This window comes from Vulpes vulpes, chromosome 2 (assembly GCF_048418805.1).
Source record: "Vulpes vulpes isolate BD-2025 chromosome 2, VulVul3, whole genome shotgun sequence".
NCBI lineage: Eukaryota > Metazoa > Chordata > Mammalia > Carnivora > Canidae > Vulpes > Vulpes vulpes.
The window spans coordinates 103,152,349-103,179,273 of record NC_132781.1 but is presented as its reverse complement, the minus strand read 5'-3'; the positions used below and the strand labels follow the sequence as shown (position 1 = coordinate 103,179,273).

General features: G+C 39.5%; 1 protein-coding gene across 7 annotated transcripts in view; it reads left to right on the top strand.

Annotated features, from left to right (window-relative positions):
- LOC140595960 (uncharacterized) overlaps positions 1–26,925 on the top strand; it is a 182,201-nt gene that overhangs the window by 133,255 nt on the left and 22,021 nt on the right. For all 7 annotated transcript variants that reach the window (XM_072742443.1, XM_072742450.1, XM_072742431.1 and 4 more), the window contains 5 exons: positions 8,896–9,078; positions 9,166–9,840; positions 11,405–11,488; positions 14,322–14,434; positions 22,448–22,580. In XM_072742443.1, the coding sequence (XP_072598544.1) occupies positions 8,896–9,078; positions 9,166–9,840; positions 11,405–11,488; positions 14,322–14,434; positions 22,448–22,580 (1,188 nt within the window). The remainder of the gene's footprint in view (positions 1–8,895; positions 9,079–9,165; positions 9,841–11,404; positions 11,489–14,321; positions 14,435–22,447; positions 22,581–26,925) is intronic.

Genomic DNA, 26,925 nt, shown 5'->3' with positions numbered 1-26,925 from the left:
AGCAGACTCTGGTTCTTGAGTCTCATGATCTGAGTCTCCAGCCTCACCTGGTTCTGAGTCTCGTGATCATGAGATCATGACCTGAGCCATAAAAAGAGTCGGACACTTAATCCACTGAGCCCCCAGCTGTCCCAGTTTTGAATTTTTTAATGTTGAAATATGAGCTAGATTTCCTTGAGATGCTGATAAAACTAGTTAAATGTTTTATACAGAAATCTTATTTCACAATACTATGTCTATTTGTATTTTTACTCTGTGGCACATTTTGCTGTCATTTAATTTAAAATTTGAATTATTCATTGAGGATGAAAAACCTTGTTATAAAAAAAGACCGCTTTTGAACATTTTTTTTAAGTTCTCTTAAGCCTTTTGACTTTTTTTTTTTAATGATAAGATCCAAAATCCTAATGAAAATGTGTCTCTAGGTTATAGAAGAGTAAAATGAGGTTCAGAGGCAACTTTCTTGAGAACAGAATGTCCAGAGTATTACATGATAGAATACTATTTTTTGTATATTTTTTATTGGAGTTCGATTTGCCAGCATATAGCATAACACCCAGTGCTCACCTGTCAAATGCCCCCTCAGTGCCCGTCACCCAGTCTCTCCACCCCTCCGCCCACCTCCCCTTCCACTATCCCTTGTTCGTTTCTCAGAGTTAGGAGTCTCTAATGCGTTGTCACCCTCTCTACTTTTTCCGACTGATTTTCTCTCCTTTCCCCTATAATCCTTTTCAGTATTTTTATATTCCCCATGGAGTGAAACCATATGATGTTTGTCCATCTATGATTGACTTACTTCACTCAGCATAATACCCTCCAGTTCCATGCACATTGAAGCAAATGCTGGTTATTTGTCATTTCTAGGGACTGAGTAATATTCCATTATATATACAGACCACATCTTCTATATCCTTTCATCATTTGATGGATACTCAGGCTGCATCCACAGTCTGGCTATTCTGGAAAATGCTGCTATAAACATTGGGGTGCAGGTGTCGCGATTTTTCACTGCATCTCTATCTTTGGGGTAAATCCCGAGTGGTGCTATTGTTGGGTCATAGGGTAGCTCTATTTTTAACTCTTTGAGGAACCTCCACACAGTTTTCCAGAGTGGCTGTACCAGTTCACATTCCCACCAACAGTACAAGAGGGTTCCCCTTTCTCCACCTCCTCTCCAACATTTGTTGTTTCCTGTCTTGTTAATTTTCCCCATTCTCACTGGTGTGACGTGGTATCTCATTGTGGTTTTGATTTGTATTTCCCTGATGGCAAGTGATGTGGAGTGTTTTCTCATGTGCTCGTTGGCCATTTTTTGGTGAAATTTCTGCTCATGATTTTGCCCATTTCATAATTGGATTGTTTCTTTGCTGTTGAGTTTACTAAGTTCTTTATAGATCTTGGATACTAGCCCTTTACCTGATAGGTCATTTGCAAATAACTTCTCCCGGTCTGTAGGTTATCTTTTAGTTTTGTTGACTGTTTCTTTTGCCGTGCAGAAGATTTGTATCTTGATGAGGTCCCAATGGTTTCTTTTTGCTATTATTTCCCTTTGCCTTCATCTGCAAAGAAGTTGCAGTGGCCGAGTTCACAAAGGCTGTTGCCTGTGTTCTCCTCTAGGATTCTGATGGTTTCCTGTCTCACGTTTAGATCTTTCATCCATTTTGAGTTTATCTTTGCGTATGGTACAAGAGAATGGTCTAGTCTCATTCTTCTGCACGTGGCTGTTCAGTTTTCCCAGCACCATTTATTGAAGAGAGTGTCCTTTTTCCAGTGGATAGTCTTTTCCTGCTTTGTCGAATATAACTTGACCATGGAGTCGAGGGCCCATTTCTGGATTCTCTATTCTGTTCTATTGATCTATGTGTCTGGTTTTGTGCCAGTACCACACTGTCTTGATGATCAAAGCTTTGTAATACAACTTGAAATCCGGCATTGTGATGTCCCCAGCTCTGGTTTTCTTTTTCAATATTACCCTAGCTGTTCGGGGTTTTTTCTGATTCCACACAAATCTTAAGATTATATGTTCCAACTTTCTGAAGAAAGTGAAGAAAGTCCATGGTACGTGGACAGGAATGCATTGAATGTAAATCGCCCTGGGTTAGCATAGACATTTTGACAATATTAATTCTTCCAATCCTTGAGCATGGAATATTTTTCCATCTCTTTGTGTCTTCCTGGATTTCTTTCAGAAGTGTTCTGTAGTTGTTAGGGTATAAATCCTTTATTTCCTTGGTTAGGTTTTCCTTGGTATTGGTGGTGATCTCTCCTTTTACATTCGTGATTTTATTAATTAGAGTCTTTTCTCCTTTGTTTTTTAAAAGGCTGGCTAATGGTTTATGGATCTTATTCTTCCTTTCAAAGAACCAACTCCTGGTTTTGTTGATCTGTTCCACAGTTCTTCTGGTCTCTATTTCATTGAGTTCTGCTCAAATCTTCACTCTCTCTGTTCTGCTTGGTGTAGGTTTTATTTACTGTTCTTTCTCCAATTCCTTTAGGTGCAAGGTTAGCTTGTGTCTTTGAGGTTTTTTTCCAGTCTTTTGAGGGATGCTTGTATTGCGATGCATTTCCCGCTTAGGATTGCTTTGGCTGTATCCCAAGGATTTTGAATGGTTGTATCTTCATTTTCATTCGTTTCCATGAATCTTTTTATTTCTTCTCTAATTTTCTGGTTGACCCATTCATCTTTCAGCAGGATGGCCTTTCTCCTCCATGTGTTTGAGTTTCTTCCAGATTTCTTCTTGTGATTGAGTTCTAGTTTCAAAGCATTGTGGTCTGAAAATATGCAGGGGACAATTCCAATGTTTTGGTATTGGGTGGACTATTCTGAGAAAGTTCCATGAGAAGACTGTGTATTCAGTTGCTTTCAGATGTAAAGTTCTGTAAATATCTGTGAAACCCATGTGGTGCAGTGTATCGTTTAAAGCTCTTGTTTCTCTGGTGATGTTGTGCTTAGAAGATCTGTCATTGGCAGAACGTGCCGTGTTTAAGTCTCCTACTACTAGTGTATTATTATCTAAGTATGCCGCTACTTTGGTTATTAATTCATTGATACACTTGGAAGCTCCCACATTAGAAGCATAAATATTCATGATTGTTAGATCTTCTTGTTGGATAGACCCTTCAAGTATGATATAGTGTCCCTCTTCATCTCTTACTACAGTCTTTGGGATAAACTTTAATTTATCTGATATAAGGATGGCTACCCCTGCTTTCTTTTGAAGACCATGTGAATGGTAAATGGTTCTTCAACCTTTTATTTTCATGCTGTAGGTGTCCTTCTATCTAAAATGAGTCTCTTGTAGACAGCAAATAGATGGGTCTTGATTTTTTTATCCAGTCTGAAACCCTGCGTCTTTTGATGGGATCATGTAGCCCATTCACATTGAGACTACCTATTGAAAGATATTAATTTACTATCATTGTAATGTCTATTCAGTCCCTGTTTTTGTGGATTATTTCTTTGGGCTTCCTCTTTCTTTTACAGGGTCCCCATTAATATTACTTGCAGAGCTCATTTGGTGGTCACATTTTTTTCAGCTTCTGCCTATCTTAGAAGCTCTTTATCCTATTGTGAATGAAAGGCTCACTGGATAGAGTATTCTTGGCTGGATGTTCTTGTCATGTAGAACCCTGAATATTTCCTGCCAGCTATTTCTGGCCTGCCAGATCTCTGTGGAGAGGTCTGTTGTTAATCTAATATTTCTCCCCATATAAGTTAGAAATCTCTTGTCTCTTGCTGTTTTAAGGACTTTCTTTTTCTTTGGAATTTGCTTGTTTCACCATTAAATGTCGAGTTCTGCTTCCCCCCCTCCCCTTGGTGGGGGACCTCTCTATCTCCTGGACCTGAATGCCTATTTCCCTCCCCAAATATGGGAAGTTCACAGGTATGATTTGTTCAAATATGCTTTCTGGCCCTCTGGCCCTCTCGCCCTCCTGTGGAACCCCAATTATGCATAGATGTTTTCCTTCTGAGGTTCTCAGTTATTTCCCTTAACCTTTCCTCATGGTCCTTTAATTGTTTTTCTGTTTTCTCTTCAGCTTTCCTCTTTGCCATCAACTTGTCTTCTGTGGCACTCACTCTTTCCTCTAACTCATTAACCCTCATTGTTAGAACCTTCAGTTTGGATTGCATCTCATTTAATTAATTTTTAATTTTGACTAATTAGATCAAAATTCTGCAGTCATGAAGTTTCTTTAATACTCTCTGCTTTTTTACAGAGCTACCACTAGCTTTATAATTGTGCTTTTGAATTGGCTTTCTGACATCGAATTGTAATTCAAATTCTGTAAGTCTGTGGAAGAGAGTACTGTTTCTGATTCTTTCTTTTGTGGTGAGATCTTCCTTCTAGTCATTTTGCTCACTGCAGCGTGGCTGTATGAACGGGCTGAGTCAAGACTATCAACCACAATCTAAGTCAATTTCACCTTAGATGATTGTTTTTAAACATTTCATTTATGTATTTTTGAGAGACACAGAGAGAGGGGCAGAGACACAGGCAGAGGGAGAAGCAGGCTCCATGCAGGGAGCCTGATGTGGGACTTGATCCTGGGACTCCAGGATCATGCCCTGAGCTGAAGGCAGGCGCTAAACCACTGAGCCACCCAAGGTTTCTTATCCTTCGATGATTCTGACAAGGTCCATGACATGAAATTTAAAATGAAGAGAAGAACAAAATAACACAAAATGACCACTAAAGTGAAAAACAAATTTTAAAACAAAGTAGTAGAAAATAAAAGGCCAAGAATGCCAAGGAAGAAAAAAAGAGAAAAAAAGCAAAGGTAAAGAGGGGGAAAAAAAAGAAGTAGAAAAATAAAATGTTGGGGGGACTGGGACATGGTGGTGGTGATGAAGTTGTAGTGGAGGGAGAATGTAGTCTACCTGAGGGGTGCTAGGGGGTGATCCTCTTGGTCCTGGGTGTATTAAGTTCTGTATGTTAGAAGATACTGAGTCCCAAATTTCTATAAACCAGAAATACTTGTAGAGAGCCCCAACATTGTTCCCCAAAACATAAATGAGATAAAAAGGGGGGGCATGGGATCCCTGGGTGGCGCAGTGGTTTGGCGCCTGCCTTTGGCCCAGGGCGCGATCCTGGAGACCCGGGATCGAATCCCACATCAGGCTCCCGGTGCATGGAGCCTGCTTCTCCCTCCGCCTGTGTCTCTGCCTCTCTCTCTCTCTCTGTGACTATCATAAATAAATAAAAAATTAAAAAAAGGGGGGGGGGCAGAATGGGAATGAAGAGAGAATATAGTCTCACAGAATGAACCAGCATGGTATACCACTTGGTTCTGGGTGCATGCTGGTCCTGTTTTAGAAGGTATTGTGCCATTGTAGAACAAAATGAGGCACAGAAAACAAAAAAGCACACACACACAAAACATATCTCGTCTAGCTCCCAAAATTACGTTGAGTATGTTGAAGGGAATCTAGAAGTGGAAAATATATCTAAGACATGTAATTGTAAAAATATGAGAGTCAAAAAGGAAGAAACTTGAAAAGGTGGCAAAATATTGTAGTTAAGGTGGAAAAGGAGAAAGAAAATTGGAAACTTACAGTCTGATAAAAAATGAGTTGTACTGGAACATGGGGGTGGGGGGAAGAGGGGTACCCTCTAGTTCTATATACTGTAGATCCCTCCACTTCCCCTGGAGCTTTCCAGGGCTGCTGGGTCGGGAACTCCCCCTGTCCTTCCAGCTGGTCTTCTGGGGGAGGGGCAGGTGTGTGCACCTTGGGGAGCTGTCCCGCCCCCTGCTGGGTGCAGGGTCACGGGGAGCCGACCTCCCCTGAGGCCCGTGTCCCCCACCGGCCCCGCCTCTTCCAGGCACCGGGTGGCACCAGGAGGGACAACCACACCGGCAGCGGCCAGGTCTCTGGCAGCAGTGACTCCTGCCATCTGGCCCTGGAGGGCGCCCCCCGCAGTGACTCCTGCCATCTCCCAGGCCACAGGGGCCTGGCTGCTCCCGGGGCAGGAGGGTTCTCGCTGTCCTGGACCCTCCCCGCCTCGGCCTGTCCCGGGGGGAGCGCAGGATCCCGGCTGTGTCCCCTGGGGTCCGGGGCCTGCGCTGCTGGAGTCTGGCTCCCGGAGCCCCTCCCGACCCACGGGCTTCTCCCTGGGGCCCGGCGCAGCGCGCTCCAGCCCTTTAGGGAGCTGGGCCGGAGTGGGGGGCGCTCTCCCCCGGCGCACTTCCTCTGTCAGTGACCCCAAGACTGGAGGTCCCCCCCTTCCTGCCCGAGGTCCCTGCTGAGCGCCTTTCCATCCCGGAGGAATCCGGGGCGGATTGTAAAGCTCCCACTTGTCCGCTTCTCCGGGACTGGGCTTTCCCGCCTGGGAGGCTTTCCCCGCCACAGGCCTTAGCCAGGCTCCTCCGGTGCCCCCCCCCCCGCCCCCCTTGATTCTGTTTTATTTTTTTCCTCCTTCCTACCTTGTTAGAAGCGAAAACCCTTCTCTCTGTAGCGTTCTGACTGTTCTCTCTTTAAATCTCAGGTCAGGGGGATCCCTGGTGGCTCAGCGGTTTGGCGCCTGCCTTTGGCCCAGGGCAGATCCTGGAGTCCCGGGATTGAGTCCCACGTCGGGCTCCGGCATGGAGCCTGCTTCTCCCTCCTCCTGTGTCTCTGCCTCATGTCTCTTTCTCTATCATAAATAAATAAATAAATAAATCTTTAAAAAGAAACAGGTCGGGCACTTGCCCCGGGAGAGGGGGCACTTGACGGGATGAGCACTGGGTGTTATACTATATGTTGGCAAATCGAACTCCAGTAAAAAAATAAATAAATAAAAATCAATCAATCAATCTCAGGTCGAATTCGTAGGTGTTCAGGGTGATTTGAAAGTTATCAAGGTAAGTTGGTGGGGCCAGGTGCTTGAGGATCCCTACTCCTCCCTCACCTTGCCCCCTTCCCACCCAAGATGGAATTCTAAACAATCACCTTTGCAAACAAAATGAGACAGAAATGTCTCATACTAAAATGAATTCTGAGGTATTTTCTTTAGTTATTTTGAAGTACGTGTGTATGTATTTGTACGTATGTATATTTTATTTTTTGGAATTATTATTTTTCTCCATGCATGTGTATATTTCTAAAAAAACCAACCCTGTACATTATGGAAAGTACAGAGGATTTTAAAAGAATACATATATATGTGTGTGTGAGTGTGTGTGTGTATATATATACATATATACATACATAGATACATACAGACAGACACATACGGGTCTATATGGGGGGCAGTGAAGTTTGTAGTCCATTCATTAATTTAAATACATTTGTCTGTGGTGTCAAATAGTGACATTCATAATGCCCTTATCTGAAGGAGAAGTTTTTATTATTTTGGGAAATAGTATGGAATTTATGAGCTTTCCATAAGCACAAAACTCTTGCTACTAACAACATATGCTTTAGTTTTTGGCAATTCCTTCACCACCTCTATATTCATAGAGAGGTTAGTTTCACACTTGATGAACAGGAGGAAAAGTGTAGCCCATCTTAAGACCTTACTTCAGATGTTAGTCTCCTACTTTTGAGAAGAGTAACAATTTGCTCCAAGTAGCATCTGATTTCATTACAAGGAGCTTTTTTTTTTAAAAATTTTTTTATTTAGTTATGATAGTCACAGAGAGAGGCAGAGACATAGGCAGAGGGAGAAGCAGGCTCCATGCACCGGGAGCCCGATGTGGGATTCGATCCCGGGTCTTCAGGATCGTGCCCTGGGCCAAAGGCAGGCGCCAAACCACTGCGCCACCCAGGGATCCCTACAAGGAGCTTTATAAATAATCATATGCTGTAATATATACTTACTGGTAATTATTGATAAGTCTTTTGTTCCTAATAAAATAGCTCAGTGTATTTTCCCCTCTTTTGCATCTATTGCCATTTTAAACATCTGAAGAGGAAATAAAATTAGTTGTAGCCACAAATAATCTCATGATTTTTCTAGGAGCTACATAAATTTTACCTTAGTTAGTATTGGCATTTTGAAATATAAGGCTTTTTTTTTCTTTTTAAAAGACTTTCTGGATTCATTTGACAGAGTACAAGCAGGGGGAGTGGAGGCACAGGGAGAGAGAAAGCAGGCTTTTTGCGGAGCAGGGAGCCTGACACGGGACTTGCTCTCAGGATCCGGGGACCATGACCTCAGCCGAAGGCAGAGGCTTAACTGACTGAGCCACCCAGCCACTCCCGAAATACAAGGCTTCTTTTGTATTTAAGATTCAGGCTAGAGAAGTAGCTGCAGTTTGGTGCCAGAACAGTGGTAGTGGGTACAAAGACCTGGGGAATGTCCTGCAGCTCACTTAGTATTTTTAACCTCTTCATTCTGGAATTGTGATAACTAAAAGAGATAATTAATGTATGCAGACATGTTTGTAGTACAATGCCTAGATTTATTAGTTATCAGTAGATAAAATTCTTATAACTGAGTATACAAATGTTAGAAAAGTAGAATACATATGGAATATTCTCAGAACAAAGTGAGGTTAGGAAATTGAATCTGTCCAAATATATGCAGAGCTAAGGGTTTTCCTGTGGACTGTGTTAGACATGAGACTTATAAACTCAATTTTAGTGTAGTCAGATGTATTAGTCTTTTCTTTCAAGCCTTCTGCGTTTGTTGTAAACCAGAGAAAGACCTTTCCAATTCTGAGATTCTTAGGATTTTGTCATGATTTCTTTTTCCTTTCATGCATTCATTGCTTTCAATTAAACTTTTGAACTTTGGGGAATTTATGCTTGTATAAAAGTTTGAGGCTTGGATCCAACTTTGTGTTTTTCCAGTTGGATATCCACTTAACTGCAACCTATTCCTTGTATAAACATAGGATATTCTTTGATTTCAGAGAAAATCATGATAATGTCATTTTATTGAGTTCCAGCTAAAAGACTCTTGTTTTACTTAGGTTTCTCCTCCTCATGAAAAAGAAAAAGGTCTGTTACTTGAAAACCGCACGTTGCAAGATGAAATTGCCACGCTAAGAGTGGAAATAGACACAATCAGGAATCAGAAACAGGAAAAGGAAAAGAGGTATCGTGAAGACACTGAAATTAAAAAAGAAAAGAATGACTCCATAAAACTGAATGAGGTAACATTAACAAATACAGTATTCCAATCTAGTGGGCAGCTGAATGTTGTGACAACTGAAAATAACATGCTGACCTCTAAACTGCAGGATGAAAAGCTAAACAGAGAAAGACTGGAAGCAAAACTTCAGTCATACCGAGCTAGACTCGCTACAGCTATACAGGATCACGATCAAAGTCAGGCATCAAAAAGAGACCTAGAACTTGCTTTTCAGAGAGCCAAAGATGAGTGGTCTCATTTACAGGCCAAAATGAACTTTGAGATGTCTAACCTAAAAGAAAACAATGACGTGCTTTCTCAGCAACTTTCTGAAGCCGAAAGTAAACTCAACGCCCTAGAAATTGAGCTCCAGTACACAAGAGATGCTCTCAGAGAAAAGACTTTGGCTTTAGAACATGTACAAAGAAACCCAAAACAAACAGAGGGTCAGAAGAAGGAAATTGAGCAGAAATATCAAAACGAACAAGGCAAAGTGAATGAATACATTGGAAAGCACGAATCCTTAGAAGGCAAATTATCTCAACTACAAAGTGAAAATATGTTGCTCCGAGAGCAACTAGATGATGCCTACAGCAGAGTGGAGTGTAAAGAAAAGACTAGAACTGATCTCGAAGACCAGGTTCAGCTTATTGTAAGAAATCTTCAAGCTGAAAGTGAAAAACGAAGTCGTATACTGCAAGAAAGAAATAAGGAGTTAATCAATGAATGTAAACATTTAATGGAAAGAGTATTTATGTATGAAAAGGAGAAAGAAGAAAGAGAAGTAAGTATTCAGAAAGACAAATAGTTTTCAAGCTTCCTGTTAGAAAATTCAAAGTAATGTTTGGTTATGGCTTATTAGTAGTATTTTTTTTTTTTTTTTGGAGAGAAATAGTACACCTGCACTTAAATGGGAGTGGGGCAGATGGAGAGGGAGAGAGAATCCAAAGTGGGTTCTATGCCCAGTGCAGAGCTCCACTTCATTACCCTGAGATCACGACCTGAATGATTATGGGTCAGTTTTGAATCTAGATGAATATAAAAAAATATAGACCTGTGAGTCAGCATAACTTGTAACCAGCAAATAAAAATTAGACCTGAAAGGTGCTTTAATTTGAATAAAAATGTGCGTCATCTATGAGAAACCTCAAGAGGTTAAGTTATACATTGTTAAAGAAAGGAGTCTGATCTTAATAATTTATTGTTAGTACTACTAAAATAGTTTTAATTCTTGTCACCACGTTTTAATACCATTATGAACAGGTAAGTGGAAATGCTCATACCTGAGTGTTTTGACCTTGAGGTTCAAATAAGTGGATTAACTTGACAACTAACTCCAGATTTGTCACATGAACTGAAGTGTAGGTGCTGTATCTCAGTACTTTTCTTTGATAGCTTTTTAAGCATTTTCAGTTAGCATACTTTTATTTTTATTTATGTAAATTTAAATGTTTAGTCTCAAATCATTTATTCTTGTGACCTTTGAACTCTTTGAAGGCATCTACTTTTCACTAAATCATAATTTGGGATAACTGGTGACTTAGCAATGCTGTATTTGATTTCATCTTCCCACTACGGTTTATAATTTAAGCATTTTTCAAATAATTTGCTCATTTCAAAACTCAAGTAACTACCATTTGGGCTTAAAATTTTCCAATAGAATTGTATCTTTGTGATTTATTAATTTGGCACTGGATCTCTATTTTCAGGCTACTGAGGGAGGGATGGCAGGATTCTTGTATAGCAGGAGTGGAGTGAGCATGAACAGGGGAGGGAGCTCTAGGAGCTGAGGCCAGGAGGGAGGCAGAAGCCAGGTTATGTAGGGGGCTTGAGGGCCATTAGTATGACTTCACTTTTGTTCTGAGATGGTAACCTATTGGAAGGATTTGAGCAGAGGATTGAGTATGTGAAGAGCTCGGAAGTTAATTTTAGCCTCTAATAAAAAAGAGAGAAAACATTTCATTAATGTAGGATTTACCACTGCTAGCCTCACCTATATAATACCCATTTCTTTTTGAGACTTCAGAAGGCTAGGAAGCTTTGCAAATTCATCAACAAGGAATGGAGAGTGGGGCTGAAATAATTATCTATGTAACATAATACTGACTAGGCAGGAGGATGACACTTTTTGTGTCTTTAACTGAATTCACTTAACAGCAGTGTGTACACTCTAGGAATAAAAGGTGAGTTGATGTATGTGGTGATAAAGTACATACATTAGAATTATATATTATTAACATAATAATAGGATGATTTCTAAAATCAGTAACAGGAGGTCTTATTAGGTAGTTATGAGAGAACTTCAACAAGAACTGGCTGATGCTTTAAAAAAGCAATCTATGTCACAGGCTTCACCGGAGTTATCACATTATCGTATTAATTTAGAAGATGAAGTACAGGATTTAAAAACATTGGATCAAATCGAAAGTCAGGTATGTATTACATATAACATGTCAACAGTTCATCTGTAGCTGGTTAAATAATATAAAGGGTTTTAGGATGCTAGTTTCCATGGGCCACTTTCTTTTGTATTTTCGTTTCAGTTTAGCATAATTTTAGTGTCTTCACCATGCACTTTTTTTTTTATTAAATTCTGACTTTTCATTCTGCTCTCTGTGTGATATGTTTTTTTCTTATAGCATTTACCCATTCACAGAAATTGAGCGACTTTTTTTTCCTGCTATACACTTTTTTTAATCATTTATTTATTTATTTGAGAGAGAGAGAGAGAGAGAGAGAGAGAGAATGCATGTCCATGCACACTCATGAGTAGGGGGAGGGGCACAGGGAGAGAGAAAGAATCTCCAGGAGATTCCCTGCTGAGTACAGAGCCCCATGCCAGCTTAAACCCACCACCAATGAGATCATGACCTGAGCTGAAATCATGAGTTGGATGCCTAAACCAACTGAGCTACCCAGATGCCCTAAAAACAATGTTCTCTAGTGAAATCTCTATTACCATGATGAGGCGAGCTAGATAAAATCAGAAGATAAGGTTTAATGGAATGTTTCAGACATTGTCTGAACAATGTCTGAAAGACAATGTCACTTCTCATCTTCACTTTTATTGATGGATATACACTCTGTACTGATTTCAGGAAAACTTGTAAAGAAAGGTTACGACTAGTGGAACTGAGGCATTTCCTTCATTTTCTTTTCCTTTTATGTATTTATTTTTAATATATTTATTTATAAGTATTAGAAAATATTTATATTTTTAATATTTATATATTAAAAATGCATGGAAATACTCAGATGATGTATATACAGCCAAAAGTGAGAATTAAGAAAATTATCTGGGTCCTGCCATTGACTCTTTTTAAAAGCTTTATTGAGCTATAAATACACCTACCATACAGTTGACCCATTTAACATGTGTTGTTGTCGCTGAGTATATTTATAGGGTTTTGCAACTATCACTGCCATCAGAACATTTTCATCACCCTGAAAAAAACCCTCAGCTGTTGCCCTTGACCTCCGGCAACCAGAAGTCTACTTCTTGTCTCCATAGAGTTGCCTATTGTGAATGTTTCACATAAAGGGAGTCACACCATGTGTGGTCCTTTGTGACTCGCTTCTTTCACTTCCTGTTTTCAGGGTTCGCCTGTGTTCTAGCATATGTCAGTGCTTCATTTCTTTTTCTGGTTAGACAGTCCTCCATTGTGGGCTAACGCCCTTGTTCATTCATCATTTAATGCACCTTTGGGTTATTTCCACTTTGTGGCCATTAATAATGCTGCTGTGAACATTGATTTAGTTGTTGTCTGGCATCTGTTTGTATTTCTCTGCCATCAGGTTTTATCCTTTAAGTTAATTGGGGTGATTTTACCATCTCTCACCCTTTTTTTTTTTTACTCATTCTACCCTCTGTCTTTTTAGTTTCCCTTCCTCTTGCCTAATCGTACACTATTGAGTCCTGGCTCATTGTCTCTCATTCTCCATGAGGCTTTTCTGATTATTCTAACTCCCCTGTGAACTTACTTTCTTCACCCGTATTATCTAGTCTGTGCAGACCAGTTTAGTCCTTTATTTTACATTGTTTTTATTTTTTTTTCATGAGCAATGATTCTGTCTTCCTATGTACAAATGTATCTAAGAGGGAAAATATTTTATGTGTATGGTACCTGTCCTTGCCTAAATTTGAGAATATCTTAACAGTTTTTAGGATAAAATTAAGTACTTTATACCATAGCAGTAATTTCTGATTGAAACACATTGACATAACAAAGCTGTATTCTAAATGTATTTTAAGCAGTTAAGTGTAAACCTGAAAGCATTTAATCCGACCAGACAAAGTGTTCAATCGGATGCTGGTTTTTTCTGATTTGGAGAACTCTGAGAGGATGTGAAAAAGAGGAATAGCAAGGGTCCAAGGACTGAATGTCAGCGTTTGCTGTCATTTATAAATGAAATGGGATTAGAGGAGCAGAGGGAAGATGTGGCATTGTTTTCAGCTGCTGCTGAGAAGTAAAGCAGGATCAGGACTTGCAAAAACAGATCCTTGATGATTGTCAAAAATTTTCAGTGGAATTCCAGGATTGAAAGTCAGATTTTAGTGTAGAAGACGCGATGAAAAGATGAATCTGTGCCTGAGATGACACATGAAAGAATGTTCGAGTCCAGTGAAAGGGGAAAAGCAAGATGATCGAAAATGCTGCAAGAGTAAGGAAACGTTTTGATAGAATAGTGGGAAGGCTTGAATTTTATTTAGAGAGAAAAGTGGTCAATAGAAAAGAAGAAATTGAAATCTTGCAGAGAAATGTTTGAAATGCTTGCAGAGAAAAAGAGTATCTCATCCCAAAGTCAGATAATCATCAAAATTATAATGGGGACAGTATGGGAATTTTTCAGAGACTGTATCTTAATAAGCTGTGATCTCACAAAACCCAGAGTATCTTAAGATATTGGTGAAACTGCTTCTAGGACATCTCTAGAAACTCAAATGTAAGTATAGCCACGTTAAAGATTTTTTCATTAATGTGGATTAAAAACCTCTGTCTGTATTTCCCAAGTAAATTTTGGCAATTTAAATTCTAGAAACAAAAATGATGAAAATATAAACTCAGGTGAAGCTGTTTTAACAAACATCCTTATTTTTGAGATTTCTTTTCATTGACATTTGGTTCATAACCTACATTTTATATGTATTTTATAAACCTGTCTAAACACATATTACCCATGGATTCATGAGAAATAGCATTTTATAAAAGAAGAAGGAGTCTCTTGATTTTTGAAACTAATGTTCTTAAAAAATTGTTTCCAAAGTGTGGTGATGAAAAGGAAAACCTAAAGAAATGTATGGAGTTAAAACAGCCTTTGCAGTTCAGGTTGGATCAAGAAGTGAAGAAAAATGAGGAATTACAAAAAGAGAATACTGGGTAAGACTAATATTTCATCACTTTAACCATTAATTAACTAATTTATCTGTAATTGTAGTTTATAAAAACCTAAATAGAAATTCTTGCCAAAATACTACATTTACTCTTCCGTGATTCCTTAAATAATAACAACAATGCCTTTGACATATATTGTCAACTGCGCTTTTCATTGTCCACCGTGAATTATTTCTGCAAGATATCTTTGTTCTTAGGTAATCTTTCCTTTTAATAGTGTTCTTTTCTTAGAGCAGATATCCTAATCTCTAAAAACTTATCTGTGTCATTATATAACAACATCAAAAGTTATCTTGGATTCACTTGTATTTCTTTTTATTTTATATTATTTATTTGAATTCAAATTAACTTATAGTGTAATATTAGTTTCAGAGGTAGAGTTCAGTGATTCATCAGTCTTATATAACACCCAGTGCTCATGCCCTCCTTAATCTCCATCAGGCAGTTACCCCATCCGCCCAATCCCTTCCCCTCCAGCAACCCACAGTTTGTTTTCTAGTATTGAGTGACTTATGGTTTGTGTCCCTTTCTGATTTCATCTTGTTTTACTTTTCCTTCCCTTCCCCTATGCTACTCTGTTTTGTTTCTTAAATTCCACATATGAGTGAAACCGTATGATAATTTTCTTTCTCCAATTGACATATTTTGCTTAACATTATCCCGTCTGGTTCCATCGCATCATTGCAAATGGCAAGAATTCATTTTTCTTTTTTATAAATGTTATATATTTATTCATGAGAGGCACACACACACACACACACACACACACACACACACACACAGAGTGAGAGATAGAGAGGCAGAGACGTAGGCAAGAGGGAGGAGAAGCAGGCTCAATGCAGAGAGCCCGATGTGGAACTCAATCCCGGGATTCCGGGATCATGCCCTGAGCCAAAGGCCAACTCTCAGCCACTGAGCCACTCAGGGGTCCCAAGATTTCATTATTTATTGGCTGAGTAATATTCTGTTCTCTCACCTCCCTCCCTCTCTCTCTCTCTCTCTGTCTAATAAATAAATATGATTACTTATTTATTTATATCTACATCACATCTTCTTTATGCATACCTCTTTCAAAGAACATCCATACCTCTCAGGTTGGCTATTGAGGATATTACTGGTATAAACAGGGGGTGCAGGTGCCCCTTCGGATCCCGACCAAAGTGATCTTTGGGATTCATACCTTCTAGTGCAATTTCTGGGTTTTGCATAGGTAGCTCCTTTTTCAACTCTTTGAGGAACCTCTGCTACTGATTTCCAGAGTAGCTGCACCAGGTTGTATTCCCACCAACATCATAAGAGGATCCCCCTTTCTCTGCATTCCCGCCAACATCTGTCATTTCCAGACTTGCTAATTTTGGCCATTATGAAAGGCGTGAGGGGGAAACTCACCGTGGTTTTGATTTGTATTTCTCTGGTGCCAGCTGATGGTGAGCATGTTTTCATGTGTCTGTTGGCCATATGTATGTCTTCTTTGGAGACATGTCCTTTCATTTCTTCTGCCCATTTCTTCATTGGGTTATCTTTCTTTGGGTGTTGACTTTGAATTAGCTCTTTATAGACTTTGCATACCAGCCTTTTATCTGATAAGGCATTTGCAAACACCTTCTCCCATTCTGTCAGTTGTCTTTTGGTTTTGTCAACTGTTCCCTTGCTGTGTAAAAGCTTTTTATCTTGATGAAGTCCCAGTAGGTCATTTTGGCATCTGGTGACATGTCTAGCAAGAAGTTGCTGCAGCCAAGGTCACAGAGGTTGCTGGCTGTGTTGTCCTCTAGGATTTTGATGGATTCCTATCTCACATTTGGGTGTTTCATCCATTTTGAGTCTATTTTTGTGTATGGTGTAAGAAAATGGTCCAGTTTTACTCTTCTACATGTGGTGGTCTGATTTTCCCACACCATTTGTTGAAGAGACCACTTTGTCTCCATTGGATTTTCTTTCCAGTATTGTTGAAGAGGAGTTGACCATAGAGTTGAGGGTCTACTTCTGGATTTTCTCTTCTGGGCCATTGATTGACATGTCTGCTTTTGTGCCAGGACCATACTGTCCTGTTGATCACAGCTTTGCAATAGAGTTTGAAGACTGGCTTCTAATGTCACCAGCTTTGGCTACGTTTTTCAACATACCTTTGGCTATTCAGGGCCCTCTAAGGTTCCAAACAAATTTTAGTATTATTTACTCCAGCTGTATGCAAAGAAGTTGGGGGCAGCCCAGGTGGCTCAGCGGTATAACTCTGCCTTCAATCCAGGATGTGATCCGGGAGACCCGGGATCAAGTGCCACGTTGGGCTCCCTGCATGGGGCCTGCTTCTCCCTCTACCTGTGTCTCTGCCTCTGCGTGTGTGTGTGTGTGTGTGTGTGTGTGTGTGTGTGTCTAATGAATAAATAAATTAAAAAAATCTTGAAAAAGAAAGAAAAGAAGTTAGCAGTATTTTGATAGAGATTGCATTGAATGTAGAGATTGCTCGAGCTTGCATAGACATTTTAACAATATTTGTTCTTCCAATCCATGAACATGGAATGATTTCAGTTCTTTATGTCTTTCTCAATTTCTTTCCAGAATGTCCTGTCGTCTTCAGAGTACAGATCCTTGTCTCTTTGGGTGGGTTTATTACGAGGTATCTTATGGTGTTTAGTGCAATGGTAAATGGAATCGACTCCTCATTTTCTCTTTCTTCCATCTCATTGTTAGTGTATAGAAATGCAACTGATTTCTGTGCATGGATTTCCTATCCTGCTGCTTTGCTGAATTCAGGAAAGGGTCCTAGCAATGTTGGGGTGGCATCTTTTGGGTTTTCCACATAGGATATCATGTCCTCTGAGAAAAGTGAGAGTTTGAGTTCTTTTCTGATTCAGACGCCTTATTATTTCTTTTTGTTGTCTAATTGCTGAGGCTATGTCGAACAACACTGGTTGTCCAGAGAGTGGACCTCCCTGTCGTGTTCCTGACCTTAGTGGCAAAGCTCTCAGTTTTTCCCCATTAAGAATGGCATCGGGTGTGGGCTTTTCGTAGATGGCTTTTATGATATTGAGATATGCCCCCCCCCTCCCTGCACTGCAAAGAGTATTGATCCGGAAAGGGTGCTGCACTTTGTCAACTGCTTTTTCTGCATCTGTTGAGAGGATCCTATGGTTCTTATCCTTTCTTTTATTACTGTAGTGTATCACATTGTTTCATCTGTGGATGTCGAATCACCCTTGCAGCCCAGGCATAAAACCCACTTGGCCATGGTGAATAATCCTTTAATGTACTGTTGAATCCTCCCAGCCAGTGTCTTGGTGAGAATTTTGGCATCCGTGTTCATCAGGGATATGGGAGTGTAATTCTCCTTTTGGGTGGGGTCTTGGTCTGGTTTTGCGATCAGAGTAATGCTGGCCTCACAGAGAACGCTGGAAGGTTTCCCTTCCATTACTAATTTTTATAAACAGCTCCGAAGAATAGATTAATTCTTCCTGGAATGTGTGGTAGAATTCTCCTGGGAAGCCACGTGGTCCTGGAGTCTTGTTTGTTGGCAGATATTTGATGACTGCTCCCATTTCCTTGCTGGTTATGGGTCTGTTCAGGTTTCCTGTGTCTTCCTGTTTCAGTTTTGATAGGAAGGGATCCATTTCTTCCAGATTGCTTAGTTTGTTGGCATATAGTTGCTCAGAATATGTTCTTAGAGTTGTCTGTATTTCTCTGGTGCTGGTCGTGATCTGTCTTCTTTCATTCACGATCTTATTTCTTTGGGTCCGTTCTCTTTTTGATATGTCTGGCCAGGGGTTTATTGATCTTATTCTGTCAAAGAACCAGCTCCTGATTTCATTGATGTGTTCTACTCTTCCTTTGGTTTCTATTTCATTGATTTCTGCTCTGATCCTTATGAATTCCCTTCTCCTGCTGGTTTTAGGTTTTAATCTTCTGTTCTTTTCCAGCTCCTTTAGGTGTAAGGTAAGCTTGTGTACGTAGGACCTTTCTCGTTTCTTGAGAAAGACTTGTATTGCTATATACTTCCTTCTTAGGATGGCCTTTGCTACATCCCAGATGTTTTGAGCAGTTGTGTTTCCATTTTCATTCATTTCTATGAGGTTTTTCAAACTGTGCTTTTATTCCCTGGCTTGATTCTTTAACCTCCGTGTATTTGAATTCTTTCCAAATTTCCTCTTGTGATTAAGTTCCAGTTTCAAAGCATTGTGGTCTGAAGGTATGCAGGGAATGATCCCAATCTTTTGGTATCAGTTGAGACCTCATTGATGACCCAGTACGTGATCTAGTGTGGAACATGTTCCATGTGCACCCGAGAAGAATGTGTATTCTGTTGCTGTAGGATGGAATGCTCTGAAGTTATCTGTGAAGTCCATTTTGTGCAGTGTGTCATTCAAAGCCCTTGTGCCCTTGTGGATCTTCTGCTTAGGTGATCTGGCCATTAAAGTGAGTGGTGTGTTAAAGTGCCTACTATTATTGTATGACTATCAATGTGTTCCTTTAATTTTGATATGAATTGGTTCCTAAGGGAGGCCTGGGTGGCTCAGTCGGTTAAGCCCTTGCCTTTGGTCAGGTCATGTTCTCAGGGTCCTGGGATCAAGCCCTCATCAGGCTCCCTGTTCAGTGGGGAGTCTGCTTCTGTTCTCTCTCTGTGTCAAATAAATAAATAAATACATACATACATACATAAATACATACATAAATGAAATCTTAACAGAAAACTGGTTTATATAGTTGGCTGCTCCTACTTTAGAGGCATTAAAACTTAAAATTGTTCAATTTTCTCTTTGGATAGACCCTTTAATTATGGCATAGTGTCTTTCTTCATCTCTTAATGCAGTCTTTGGTTTAAAATACAAGTTGTCGGGATCCCTGAGTGGCGCAGCGGTTTGGCGCCTGCCTTTGGCCCAGGGCGCAATCCTGGAGACCTGGGATCGAGTCCCACATTGGGCTCCTGATGCATGGAGCCTGCTTCTCCCTCTGCCTATGTCTCTGCCTCTCTCTCTTTCTCTCTCTGTGACTGTCATAAATAAATAAAAATTTAAAAAAGTAAATAAAATACAACTTGTCTGATATCAGGATTGCCACTCCACAGTTTTTTTTTTTTAATGTCCTTTAATATGATAAAATGGTTTTCCACCCCCTCACCTTCAATCTGGGGTTGTCTTTGTGTCTAAAATGAGTCTCTTACACATAGCATATCGATGGGTCTTGCTTTTTTTTTTTTTTTTTTTTTTAATCCACTGGGATACCCTGTGTGTTTTGGTTGGGGCATTTGGCTTGTTTACATTCAGAGTAATGATTGAAAGATATGGATGTAGTGCCATTGTATTACGTGTAAAGTCCGTGTTTTGGTGTACTGTGTCTGTTCCTTTCTGGTCTGTGTTACTTTTGGGCTGTTTGCTTAAAGGTTCCCCTTTACCACTTCTGGCAGGGCTGTTTTAGGGATCACAAATTGTTTTAGTTTCTGTTTGTCCTGGAAGCTTTTTATCTCCCCTTGTATTTTGAATGAGAGCCTTGCTGGATAAAATTCTTGGCTGTAGATTCTTCTCATTGAGCACCCTGGGTATATCATGTCAGCTCTCTCTGGCCTGCTAGGTCTCTTTGGATAGATCTGCTGCCAGTTGAATATTTCTCTCCTTCTTGGTTCAGGGCCTCGTGTTCCAAGCTGCTTTCAGGATTTTCTCTTTGTGTCTGAAAGTTGCAAGCTTTGCTATTATATGTTGAGATATTGACCTGTTTTTTATTGATTTTGAGGAAGGTTCTCTGTGTCTCCTGGCACTTGAGTGCCTGTTTCTTTCCCCAGATGAGGGAAGATTTCTGCTATAATTTGCTCAAATATGCCTTCTGCCCCCTCCTTCCCCTCTTTTTCTGGGATCCCCATTATTCTAACATTGTTTTGCTGTGTGGTAAGACTCATCTCTCAAATTCTCTTGTCATAGTCCAGTGGTTGTTTCTCTGGCTTTTCCTCAGCTTCTTTATTCTCCATTGTTTTGTCTTCTATATCACTACTTCTCTGTGAAGCCTCATTTATCCTAGCAGTTAGAACCTTCATTTTTTATTGCATCTCACTAGGATTAGCCTTTTTTTTATCTCAACTTGATTAGATATCAGTTGTTTTATTTCTCCAGAAAGGCATTCTTTAGTGTCCTCTGTGTGTCTTTTAAGCCCAGCTATTATCTTGATGGTCATTATTCTGAACTCTCGCTCCAGCCTCTTCCTTCTATCCATGCTGATTAGGTTCCCGGCAGTCAGTACTGCCTCTCATTCTCTTTGTGGCGGTGAGTTTTTCCATCTTGTCATTCTGTCCAGAGAAGAAGAGATGAGTGAGAGAACAGAATAGAAAAATATCAAGTATGACCCCAGATAAATATATCCTAAACAAACCAGAAGAGACCCAAAGCCAATTTCAAGGTTAACAAAGGAGATCATAGAATTAGAGAGATCAAGAGACCAGAGCAGTACACTGGATCCTATGTGTATTTTGGTGTGTTTGAGAGGAAATTGCATCCCCAAATGATTAAGAGGAAACCTTGTATATATACAAAAATAAAATTAAATACAAGGTAATTCTAGAATGTAAGTGTAAAAATGGAAATTAAAAATCAAAATCAAAAGGATATTATCGGGGATCCGTGAGTGGCGCAGTGCTTTAGAGCCTGCCTTTGGCCCAGGGCACAATCCTGGAGACCCGGGATCGAATCCCACATCCAGCTCCCGGTGCATGGAGCCTGCTTCTCCCTCTGCCTATGTCTCTGCCTATCTCTCTCTCTCTCTCTCTCTCTCTGTGACCATCATGAATAAAAAAAAAAAAAGGATATTATCACCCAGTTGAACAAAACCGAGCAATATACCATATCCTATGTATATTTTGGTCTGTTTGTTAGAGAAATATATCCCAAAGGAAAAACAAGCAGGACTTACATGTATATAGAAATAAAATTAAGTACGGTGAAATAATAGAATGTAACTCTGAAGGTGAAAGTTAACCAAGACTTGCAGAAAGTGGTCACTTTTCTATTTGTAGAAATGCTGCAATTCTTTCCTTAGATCGCTGGTATTTCACAGGTGTTCAGAATGATTTGAAAACTCTCTGGCTGAATTTCTGGGATCAGACAAAACTATGTTCTCCTCTTGCTCTGCCATCTCTGACTCAAGTGGCTTACATTTTCTTCCTGCATTTTCTAGCTATAAAATATATCATTCATACAAAAATATATGTCTGACTTAATGAAGAATAAAATGAACAATTTCACTACTCAGATTTTTAAAAAAGTCTTTCCGATGTCTCTGAAGCTCCCACCTGGCTTCCTTTCTGCTTATTTGCTGAGTATTTAAGTGTTGCTCTGATCCGCCAAAACTTTTCTGTCATTTAACTTTGTTTCTCTGCATTGTTTGGCATCCTTCACTTTCCTAAGAGTGTACTAGCCAAGGTATTAGATTTTTGTTTAAAACAGTCTCATAGGCCATCATCATACATTCTCTCTCTGCTGATTTCCTTTCTTCTAAAGCTCTGCCTCTTCCTTCTTCCTCTGAATTCAAACTTTATAAATATTTTTCTTTCCTGTTTCTCTTTCTGTTTTGAATGATCTCCTTTGATGTTTTTTGTCTGTATTTTCTTTCCTTCTTGTAGACTGTGGTAGGTGGGTACCAAAATGTAATTTTGTGTCTTTATAAAACATTAATAGATGAGGATGCTTTTCTTCCTCACCATGGATTACTAGCCTCTACTACCTAATAATAGATTAATTTTTATATTCACATGCTGAAAATAGATATTAATAATAACTTACAAGAACTCTTAATATAGTTACCCTGTTAACTCTTTAACTGCCATATGTGTCATAAAAATCTTTTCCATATTTTTTTACTTAGCAATGTAATTTAGTTGGTATTCTCTCAAACAATGAGAGATTGGAACAAATGAGATATCATAATTATAGATTTGTTTATGTGATAGAACATATTATCTATTTAAATAAGTATTAAATATTTCTTCTTAAAGGACCTGACTTACTCATTCTATACCTTCTGCAGGCTTAAGAACCTCTTAAACATGACAGGAAGGATGTTATTAAGTAAATATGAAAATGGAGAGCTTCCTTTCTATGGAGATTTAAAAACCAGTCAAACGGACGCGGATATTCAGATTAATATGCTAAAACAGAAGGTAATTTTTAATTAGTTTTGGGACTCTAAAATCATTGGGAAATAAATCCCTCTGTGCTTTGAGCAGTAAAATACAGATTTTCCTACTAATCTTACATACTTGATATATATTTTTGGTGATAACTTTATTGAGATATAATGAACATACGATGCATATTCAAAGACTACCACAATCCATTTTAGAACATTTTGTCACCGTAAAAATAAACCCTATGCCCTTTAACTGTCACCTCAGGCTAGTTTCCCCCTCCCTATTCTTCTTAGCCATAGGTAGTCACCATTCTAGTCTCTGTCTCTATCGATTTGCTGCTGATTTTGGACAGGTCATCTCAATGGAATCACCAAATATTTGATCCTTTGTGACTGCCTTCTTTGGTTCAGCATGTTTTTAGATTTATTTTGTGCCATGTGTCAGAACTTTGTTTTTTTTTTTTTTTTAATTTCTGAATACTATCCCACCGTACGGACAGCCCACATTTTATTTATGTATTTATCATTTGGTGGATGTTTGAGCTGTTACACTTTTTGGCTGTTGTTAATAATGCTGTTGTGAATACGCATGTACAAGCTTTTGTGTGAACATTTCACTTCTCTTGGGTATATACTTATAAATGGAATTGTTAGTTCATTTGTTAAAGGACCTTTTTGGTTTAAACATTTTTTATTTAAACCTTTTGAGGAACTGCCAGACTATTTTCCAAACTGGCTGCACCATTTTACATTTATGTCACCAGTGTTTGAGGATTCTCATTTTCCCTGATTCTTGTCAATGTTTGTCATTATCTGTTGTTTTTGTTATAGCTATCCTATTGGGTGTAAAATGACACGTTGTAGGGGTATTTTCATTTGTTTCCAATTTTTATTTGAATTCTCGTTAGTTGACATATCATGTAATATTGGTGTCAGGAGTAGAATTTAGTGATTCCTCACTTAAATACCCAGTTCTCATCAGTACAAGTGCCTTCCTTAATACCCATCACTCATCTAGCCCCCCCTGCCCACCTCGACAGCCACGCTTAGTTTATTCTCTATGGTTGATAGTCTCTTATGGTTTCCCTCTCTTTCTCTCCTTTTTTTCCACCTTCCCCTATGTTCATCTGTTGTTGTTTTTTTTCTTAATTCCACATAGGAGTGAAATCATATGGTATTTGTCTTTCTCTGACTTATTTCACTTAGCATAATACACTTGTTGAGTTCCATCTGTCTTGTGGTTTTAATTTGCATATTTCTTAGAACTAGTGATGTTGAGCATCTAACCTTTATATGTGGTCATTATTCATTTCCATATCTTGCTTAAAGAACTAATCATTTCTTTTGCCCATTTTCATATTGGACTATCTTTTCATTATTGTAAGACTTCTATCTATATCCTAACTACAGCCCCCTTATCAGGGATATGATTTTCAAATATTTTATTCATCACCTTGCCTTTTCACTTTTTCCTGATGGTTACATTTGAAGCATAGAAGCTTTTATTTTTTTAGATTTTGATGAAATCCTTAATCTGTTTCTGTCTTTTGATGCCATATTTAAGAAACTGTTGCCAAATGCAATCACCAACATACACACCTGTTTTTTTCTATGAGTTTTATAATTTTAGCTCTTAATATTTCATGTTAAGTTTGTACATACGTTGTGAGGTAGAGGTCTAATTTTATTACTTTGTGCGTGGATATCCATTTGTCTCAGTACCATTTGTTAAAAAGACTATTCTTATTCCATTTGAGTGTCTCGACACCCTTGTTGAAAATCAATCCACCATAATTTGAGAGTTTGTTTTTAGATCCTCAATTCTAATACATTGACCTATATGACTATCCTTACGCCACTACCAAATCAGATTTTATGAGAATTCTTTCCTAGTCCTCTTGCAAATTACCACTCATTTATATTACAATTATGTAATAAGTCAATGTAGTAGAACCTAACTTTACTCCTGTAGAGACTTATACTTTTTGAAGGAGCCTTTTGCCAGCTTACGCCTTGCTGACTACCTGACACAATGAGAAGCCAGGCTCAAAAAGATAGAGTCCCGTTTCTCTTCTCCAGTAATACCTGTAGTTTCTCACTCAGTGCCTCCCGCATCCATTTCCGTCAAATCTTGGTTGTAGGATCCACTGTCTACTATGTACTTCGTTGTGTTATATTAACTTGTTATAATGCATAGACTCACCCATAGATTTCACCATCTAGGATATAAAGGAATAACTCTGGGTTATCAGCCTTTCTGTTTGGCAGTCTTCCTAATCCATCATCTTAAAGTTCACAATTAGATACTCTTTTGACCTGGTTCTTGTGCATACAAGACTGGCGCCGATCCCGTTCTTGGCACAGATCGTACATTCTTGGAAAACAGAGTTGCCTGTATCCATCTTCTTTTACTGAAATAGAAAGATGTGCATAGCTGTACTTGGATAGGTCAATACATAATTAATGGAATAAACATTTCATTACATTATGTCAAGAATACACCTGTAAAATATCCTGTTGCATTTAATTGAATTATCAGGGAAGCCCGGGTGCCTCAGTGTTTTAGCACTGCCTTCAGGCCAGGGTGTGATCCTGGAGACCCAGGATTGAGTCCCACATCAAGCTCCTTTCATGGAGCCTGCTTCTCTCGCTGCCTGTGTCTCTGCCTCTGTCTCTCTCTGTGTGTGTGTCTCATGAATGAATAAATTAAAAAAATTTTAAAATAATCAAATTATCAGAGACAAATAGTAGGCAAGCAGTTTGAATCACAAAAAAATTTAAAAGTGAACCTGTATGATATGGAGAAGCATTCTAGTACGATATAAAGATGAGATAGTCTTACTTACCTCCCCTGAAAAATAAGCTTTCAGTAAGATAAAGGAGAAATTATATTTAATTTAAGTGTGCCAAAGGACAATACATTTGTTTTGCTAATGAAAAGATTAGAAATTATTCCATAACGTTCTCCTTATTTCATCACTGATGAAGGGAGAATGAAGATTCTTGATTTAAAAGCACTCGATGCTGCCTCTTTCTTTCAGAATTGCAGTTAATTGAATTCAGATAAAAGGTTCCGTTTTGCTTATTAAACTTTTACTAGTTGTTCAGCTGTTATACTTCAAATCACATGTCTCTCTGCTTGCCAGTCGTTTTTCTCTCCTAACTTGAGGGGAAATTTAAAAGAGGAGTTCTTGCCTAGTTTTAATAATTTGTAATTGAAGGGATTCTTTAGAAAAATGTCTTAGAGAAAGGAAGATGGTGGCAGGGTAGGAGGAGCCTAGACTCACCTCGTCCCACTAATACAACTAGATACCTATCAACTCATCCTATATACCCCAGAAATCTACCTGAATACTGACAGAACAAAGGTCACAATTAAAGAGAGAGAAGAGGCCACTTCAAAGAAAGTCGGAAGTACAGAGACATAGTTTAGAAGAGAAAGAGATCCTATCTGCAGCAGATGGGAGGGAGTAGTGGTCCCAGCGAAGGGCAGGAGAGAAGAATACCTGGGAATGCACATAGCCACTGGCTTGGAAAAGGAGAGTGGCTGAATTCCTGAGTTCTTGCAACTACGGGGGGCTTAAAGCCTGGAATTTTAAAGGTTATTGGGCTTGGCTGCGGTAGAATCTGTAGGGCACTATACTTGGAGAGAGGCACACAGCATGGAACCAGCTGGCCGGTGCCATTTCCCTCCCCTGGCCCTGTGCACAAACACAGAGCCACCTGTGGGAATCAGTGCCACTCTGACACCAGCTGCCTAACTTGCTTACACCAGCCACCAACCCGTTTGCACTCCAGGGGAACTGCCCTTTTCAGTCATGCTTGCCTCAGTTCCAGCACAGCAAGCCCTTCCCCCAGAAGACCAGTACAAACCCCTGCGGACACCATGTGTCCCGACCAGAGTTTTGCAGGGTCTCAGTTCTAGTGGAGTGTGACAGGTCTCATTTCGCAAGCTAGTTAAAACCTGCTAGATTCAGGCCAAGTACCAAACACTGCCCGCAGCAGATACTGAGAGCCTATCTCTCAGATGACTGGCCTGAGGGATAGAGGAGCCAGAACCCAGTAGCAGAGTGCATGCCGCACACCCTGGAGACCGTCCCTGAAGCACCAGGCCCTGGGCACTACGGGACCATTTTCAGTGGTCCATTACTTTCAGGAACAAGTGACATAACTGGCTTTTCTAACCCAGAGAAACTGTCAGAGACCTAGACAAAATGAGAAGACAGAGGAATTTATCTCAAATGAAAGAACAGGATAATGCCACAGGGCCAGAGATCTAAGTGAGAGAGAGAGAGAAATAACGTGCCTGGTGGAGGATTTAAAGCAGTGACCATAAGGATGTTCAGTGGACTTGAGTAAAGAATGGAAGACATCAG